General features: G+C 49.6%; 1 protein-coding gene across 1 annotated transcript in view; it reads right to left on the minus strand.

The window, feature by feature from the left end:
- Positions 1-608: 608 nt before the first annotated feature.
- Positions 609-7,406, minus strand: part of acsl4b (acyl-CoA synthetase long chain family member 4b) — a 15,346-nt gene continuing 8,548 nt past the window's right edge. The window contains exons 2-9 of the mRNA XM_036580055.1: positions 6,675-6,903; positions 5,976-6,153; positions 5,568-5,677; positions 5,345-5,483; positions 4,871-5,021; positions 4,586-4,709; positions 3,814-3,885; positions 609-1,026 (exon numbers count right to left, since the gene is read on the minus strand). Of these exons, the coding sequence (XP_036435948.1) occupies positions 883-1,026; positions 3,814-3,885; positions 4,586-4,709; positions 4,871-5,021; positions 5,345-5,483; positions 5,568-5,677; positions 5,976-6,153; positions 6,675-6,902 (1,146 nt within the window). The 5' untranslated portion in view covers position 6,903 and the 3' untranslated portion in view covers positions 609-882. The remainder of the gene's footprint in view (positions 1,027-3,813; positions 3,886-4,585; positions 4,710-4,870; positions 5,022-5,344; positions 5,484-5,567; positions 5,678-5,975; positions 6,154-6,674; positions 6,904-7,406) is intronic.

Raw genomic sequence — 7,406 nt, forward strand, 5'->3', positions numbered from 1 at the left:
AGCGGTAGACCACCCAAACTCACAGAGCGGGACCACCGAGTGCTGAAGAGCACAGTGCCTGTCCTCTGTTGAATCACTAAAGAGCCCCAAACTGCCTCTGGAAGCAACATCAGCAAAATAACTGCACATTAGGAGCTTCACTGAATGGGTTTCCATGTCTGAGCAGCTGCACACAGGCCTAGATCAAACTGCACAATGCCGAGCGTCAGCTGGAGTGGAGTAAAGCGCCGCCACTGGACTCTGGAGCAGTGAAACGTGTTCTCTGGAGTGACCAATCAGCTTCTCTATCTGTCAGTCTGATGGACGGGTCTGGGTTTGGCGAATGCCAGGAGAACGTTACCTGCCTGACTGCACTGTGCAGCTGTACAGTTTGGTGGAGGAGGGACGATGATATGGGGCTGTTTTTCAGGGGTGGTCTAGAACCCTCAGTTCCAGTGAAGGGAAACCTTAATGATTCAGCACCAAGACATTCTGGACAATTATAGACTTCTAACTTTGTGGAACAGTTTGGGGAAGAACCTTTCCTGCTCCAGCATGACTGAGCTGACAGAGGGAGAGAGAGAGAGAGAGAGAGAGAGAGAGAGAGATGTGGTTAGACTGTATGAGGAAGAGTAGTGAATGTGTGAATAACAGCGTCTGTATTAAACAGTGTTAAGTCGCCTCCTCGGTGCAGAAACGGAACGTTTAAAGGTTCTTTACTGGAAGAACGCGCTAACGTTTACGCTCCGCAGTGCGAGAGTGTGAGTCGCTGACGTGTCTGATGGTTGTGAGTTACTGACGTCCCTGTAGTCGATCATCACTGATGCTGCTCTTTAACACTGAAACGATTCAGGAGAAACGAATCATTTGAGTGAACGACTCGTTGGTGAACAGGCGTGTGACTCACGTGTTGCAGATGGGCGTGTCCGCTCCGCTCTCCAGCTGCTGCAGCTTGTATCTGTAGGCCATCTTGAACAGAGTCCTCTGGACCAGACTGGACTCGCTGACCTTACTCATCACGTTCTTATAGATCCGGTCCATAATCTCCTGAACACACACAGTGACACATGATCAGCGTTTACCGCACCGTTTACAGCACGGGTTCAAACCAAAATCTCCCAGAATTCCCCCCGTTACACCAAGACATGAGCTCCTTTAGTGTTAGCGCTGGAGCTACGAGGCTACTGTTCTAGAAGAACCAGCAAAACCAGCATGCGTCGTGTTTTGGATGCTGGTCAGCAGCAATGGAAGTGGTTTCTGCTTCATTTTGAATGTTTACATACATACATCATCTAAACCGCTTATCCTTCTGGGTGGCGATGGGGTGCTGGAGCCTATCCCAGCTGTCACTGGGCAGGCATTTTGAATGTATGTTATTATAAAGACTTCTTTCCAAGTGATTTTGGATCATTTATCATGATATGTTTAGTGTAAAGCACAGCCGCCATGTTCAAATGATGAAAAATAAATAATGGAGATGTTTTCTTGGACAGCGACAATATGTTGTTTTGGTTGCTGGTATTAAGTTAAGTGACCCTTATTAGTCCCACAACGGGGAAATTTCACCTCTGCATTTTGACCCATCCGTGCAGTGAAACACACACACACTAGTGAACACGCACAGGGTGGGCAGCCCTATCCACAGCGCCCGAGGAGGGCTGGTTCCCTAACCTCCAGCACATGACTGACCCCATGGGTATAGTGGTCAACCAGCATGACCTCGGTGACCACCTAAAACCGGCTCCAGACCAGCAGAACCCAGAACCAGACTAGCAGAAACCAGTTTAGGCCAGCATACACCAGTTTAGACCGGCATAAACCAGTTTAGGCCAGCATACACCAGTTTAGACCAGCATACACCAGTTTAGACCAGCATAAACCAGTTTAGACCAGCATAAACCAGCACCAGGCTGGCACAAACCAGCATCTCAGCAGCAGAAACCAGTTAAAAAGCATTAATAGTACAGACAGACATAAACCAGTTTAGACCAGCATGGAATGGATGCTGGTCTGTGCTGTTTTTCTCAGCAGGCTAACGTAGCAAACATGGAACGAACCAATATTACGCTAACTGCTAACTGCTAACTGCACCCAAACCGTGTGGAGCTAAAGCTAAAGAAGAAACGGTGGAGAGACACTGTGAGACTCGCTGGGAGAGACGCTGGGAGAGACGCAGGGAGAGACGTTGTGAGACTCACTGGGAGAGACGCTGGGAGAGACGCAGGGAGAGACGCTGGGAGAGGCGCTGGGAGAGACGCTGGGAGAGACGCTGTGAGACTCGCTGTGAGAGACGCTGTGAGACTCACTGGGAGAGACGCTGGGAGAGACGCTGTGAGACTCACTGGGACAGACGCTGGGAGAGACGCTGTGAGACTCACTGGGAGAGACGCTGGGAGAGACGCTGGGAGAGACGCTGTGAGAGACGCTGGGAGAGACGCTGGGAGAGAAGCTGGGAGAGACGTTGTGAGACTCACTGGGAGAGACGCTGTGAGACTCACTGGGAGAGACGCAGGGAGAGACGCTGGGAGAGACGCTGGGAGAGAAGCTGGGAGAGACGTTGTGAGACTCGCTGGGAGAGAAGCTGGGAGAGACGCTGGGAGAGACGCTGGGAGAGAAGCTGGGAGAGACGCTGTGAGACTCACTGGGAGAGACGCTGTGAGACTCGCTGGGAGAGACGCAGGGAGAGACGCTGGGAGAGACGCAGGGAGAGACGCTGGGAGACGCTGGGAGAGACGCTGGGAGAGACGCTGTGAGACTCGCTGTGAGAGACGCTGTGAGACTCACTGGGAGAGACGCTGGGAGAGACGCTGTGAGACTCACTGGGAGAGACGCTGTGAGACTCACTGGGAGAGACGCTGGGAGAGACGCTGTGAGACTCACTGGGAGAGACGCTGTGAGACTCACTGGGAGAGACGCAGGGAGAGACGCTGGGAGAGACGCTGTGAGACTCGCTGTGAGAGACGCTGGGAGACTCGCTGGGAGAGACGCTGTGAGACTCGCTGTGAGAGACGCTGTGAGACTCACTGGGAGAGACGCTGGGAGAGACGCTGTGAGACTCACTGGGAGAGACGCTGGGAGAGACGCTGTGAGGCTTCACTGGGAGAGACGCTGTGAGACTCACTGGGAGAGACGCTGGGAGAGACGCTGTGAGACTCACTGGGAGAGACGCTGTGAGGCTTCACTGTAACAGGGCGCTAATATGAGTTAGCAGGGAAAGGAAACCTGGTTTGGGGAAAAACCTGAAAACTCTTTTTCACTGAATGTTGTTAAAAACAGGAACCAAGTCACAAAACGGTCCCTGAGTGACGCCTTATTTGAATGTGTGGTTAAGCTGTTAATATGAGGACAAACATGAGCAGAAACTCGCCGCTCCCCAGCGCCGCTTCGCTGTACGAGTTCGGCCACCGGCGCTAAGATACGTCAGATATAACGGAATAACGTTGGCTGGTTTCCAGTTAGCGTTAATGCTATTAGCCCCAGTTTTAGCAGTCTAAACAGCGCCCAGCTACACAGTTCAGTCAGCTTTATTATCACTACATTCTGGTTTATCTTCGTAAATCTTTCACATCGAGGCCAAAACTGACGGACAGCGGCGGATACATCAAAATCAGGCTGACCAATCAGAGCTCTGTTGTCGTGGCTACATACAAACGTGCAGCATGTGTGATGTGGAGATTAAAGTAAATCTCTGGACGATCACAGAGTGAAAAGCTGTGTTGCTGTTAAAATGAGAACTTCGTCCCAGAGCGTTTAAATAAAACACGGACGTGCGATAAAAATCACGCTCAGGCCGTCAGTGTGTGGTAGTGAGCTGTGTTACGGACGGTTTCTTACCGGAACAGCGGCGATCAGAGTGGGCTTCAGCACGGAGCAGTCCCCCTTACTGCCCTTCTTAATCTTACTGGACTACACACACACACACACACACACACACACACACACACACACAAACAAACACACACACACACACACAAACACACACCAGACGGTCAGACTGAAAAACTCTCAGAATAACATATTAACAGTGAAGACCAGTGTGTATCACCTGGTCTGAGAGAGAGAGAGAGTGTGTGTGTGTGTGTGTGTGTGTGTGTGTTACCTGGTCTGACCAGTGTGTGTGTGTGTGTGTGTGTGTGTGTGTTACCTGGTCTGACCGTGTGTGTGTGTGTGTGTGTGTGTGTGTGTGTGTGTGTGTGTGTGTTACCTGGTCTGACCGTGTGTGTGTGTGTGTGTGTGTGTGTGTGTTACCTGGTCTGACAGTGTGTGTGTGTGTGTGTGTGTGTTACCTGGTCTGACCGTGTGTGTGTGTGTGTGTTACCTGGTCTGACAGTGTGTGTGTGTGTGTGTGTGTGTGTTACCTGGTCTGACCGTGTGTGTGCGTGTGTGTGTGTGTGTTACCTGGTCTGACAGTGTGTGTGTGTGTGTGTGTGTGTTACCTGGTCTGACAGTGTGTGTGTGTGTGTGTGTTACCTGGTCTGACAGTGTGTGTGTGTGTGTGTGTGTGTGTGTGTGTTACCTGGTCTGACAGTGTGTGTGTGTGTGTGTGTGTGTGTGTTACCTGGTCTGACAGTGTGTGTGCGTGTGTGTGTGTGTGTGTGTGTGTTACCTGGTCTGACAGTGTGTGTGGAGATGAGTATCCGATCCTGCAGCCGTACGTTAAACAGGAAATTTCCGCTGTCAGTTCCAGAACGTGAGCCAGAGGGAGATAACCGATATACACGTCCTCACGCCTGCACCAATACGAGCACACACACACACACACACACACACACACACACACAAACATACAAACATACAGTCATACATACAATTACAGTTATGTAGATTTTTGCTGTGTTCTGATTGGTTCCTATAGTGGTGTGCTGTGTGCTGATTGGCTGCTGAAGCTGACCCTAGCCCTGGGATGCGTTGACATTGGCCAGTCATTCCAGCGATGAGGTTACTGTGGAGCATCATGACGCCTTTGGGCTGACCGGTGGATCCACTCGTGTACATCACCACGGCCAGGTCAGACGGAGAGGGAGGAGCAAACTCCACAGACACTGAGAGAGAGAGAGAGAGAGAGAGAGGTTACAGTAGAACAGGACAGTGCGTCCCTGTCCGAGTTAAAGGGACGCTGAGTGTCCAGCCCTCTGAATCTGAATAAAACTGAACTGAACTAAAGCGAACTAAAAAGAATTTTACCAAGTATAAACATGCAAGTGTTTTACTGGTGATTATTAAGACATGACAGTTATTATTGATTCATGATGGTGATTATTGATCTGTGATGCAGGTTACTGATGAGTAATGTTATTTATTGATCTGTGATGTTGATTATTAGACTGTGATGGTGATTATTGATCTGTGATTGGGAAACACTCACAGTTCTCAGGTTTGGCTCCCAGGTCTATGACGTCCTGCATTTTGTGGATTGTGAGGGATTGTGGGTAATCTCCTGCAGTGATGCTCCCACTGCCTGTGTAGATCACATGCTTCAGTCCCGGAACCTCAGCCAGCACAGCCTGAGACACACGGGGGGGCAGTGGATGGGTGGGTACGTATGTAAATACATCTGCCACAGGTTTCCTGTGTGTGTTTACACTCACCTTCAGCTTAGAGTCCAGCAGCTCTTTGCTGGTGATGAGGAGAGTCGCTCCACACTGATTCAGCCCGAAAGCTACAGCTTCCTCACCCAGAGTGGCGTAGAGCGTCACCACTGCACACAAACAGGATCAAAACCATTCATAACCAATAAAAACAAACAAGGACCAAAATAAAAACCCAAATATTTGATATCTATCTCTCATCATCGACTGTGGAGCAGCTGCATCGCGACTGAGAAGCGCTTCTCTAGACTGTGCAACACGCCACGTTTTAAAACCGCGCTTTTACGTTTTAAATGATTCCAACTTTTGTGACACGGCGTTTAAAAAGTCACGGATTTGAGTCGTGATTTTCTCTGTAGTGTGAGTATATTAAAGTGTGAGTGTGTGTAGTGAATGAGTGTTTATTACGTGGGTAGTTGCGTCTGAAGCAGGCCTGCGCCGTGACCATCCACTCCGCTCGCGTCTCACAGAAGATGGCGATGTTGGTCTTTGGCTGTTGACCCAACGCCGCCAGCCCGCTGCCCAGCAGCTCCACCTCACGCTCCACTTCCTCATACGACTTCCAGCCGTACTCCCCCAGCACCAGCTGCACACAATCAATCAATCGATCAATACATCATCTATAACAGAACGAAGAACTGACTGACTGATGATTCACTAACATCGTCCTCACATGAGCACACGGCCAACTAGTTTCTCTAGATAGACCAGTGAGTGACGTTAGCTAGGACCGGATCTGTTCTCAGGGTTCCCTCAACCCTTCATACAGTGAGGAGAACAGACCTCCACGAGGAGCCCCTCCCACCAGGCAACGCTGCGCTGGTTCGTCAAACGTTAGCTAAGCTGTTAATGTTAGCTGTAATGTTAGTGTAGCTACAGCGTTAGCTTTAGCTGTCAGTGTTAGCTTTAGCATTAGCTGTCAGTGTTAGCTCTAGCGTTAGCTGTCAGTGTTAGCTTTAGCGTTAGCTGTCAGTGTTAGCTTTAGCGTTAGCTGGAATGTTGACTGATTGATTGATTGATTGATTGATTGATTGATTGATTGATTGATTGCTTGATTGATTGATTGATTGACTGATAGATTGATTGACAGATCTATTGATGGATTACCTTCTGGAAGACCTTCCCGTCGGCCTGGGTCTCTTTCTCCTGGGAGATTATCTCTCTCGTCCCCAGACAGGGAGACTGTTTGAAGTTGGTCACTGCGTGTCTGAAGAGTTTGTCCAGTGTGTCCACTCCCTCAAAGTCCTGCTGGGCCAGAGCCTCCACACTGTCCACCGCCCGGTACGGACCCTCCGGACGCCCCGACACACTGCGAGCCCTCACACACACTGACATCCTGAACACACACACACACACACACACACACACACACACACACACACACTGTTATCCTATATGAGCTTCTGAGATCAGCTGATTCTGACGCTGCTGGCATTAAAACTGAATATATACTATAAACATAATGAGAATAACAGAGTGGAACTGTGAGAGTCAACCTGAAGCACATTACAGACAGAGAGACAGACAGAGAGACAGACAGACAGAGACAGACCTGTTTACTCCTGGAGTCGCATTACAGAAACACCCTAAATCTGACCTGTTTGGTCTCCATGACGACTTCAGTATGGACTGAGTTTAGTTCAGTATCTGTTCCAGAATAACAGTTCCTACCTTCATAATCTCATCATGAACTCCAGATAAGAAAACAGCATCACTCAAACATCCTAACTAGACTAAACCTCCTAAATCCTGTCCTAACTTTAGGATGAACCCCAACAGGGTCCTCACTTCTGTTTAAGGTCCGTTTCTATGGTTTTTAGGCAGCTGAGTCAGCAGCAT

The sequence above is a fragment of the Colossoma macropomum genome, unplaced genomic scaffold (assembly GCF_904425465.1).
Source record: "Colossoma macropomum unplaced genomic scaffold, Colossoma_macropomum, whole genome shotgun sequence".
In the NCBI taxonomy this organism is placed as follows: domain Eukaryota; kingdom Metazoa; phylum Chordata; class Actinopteri; order Characiformes; family Serrasalmidae; genus Colossoma; species Colossoma macropomum.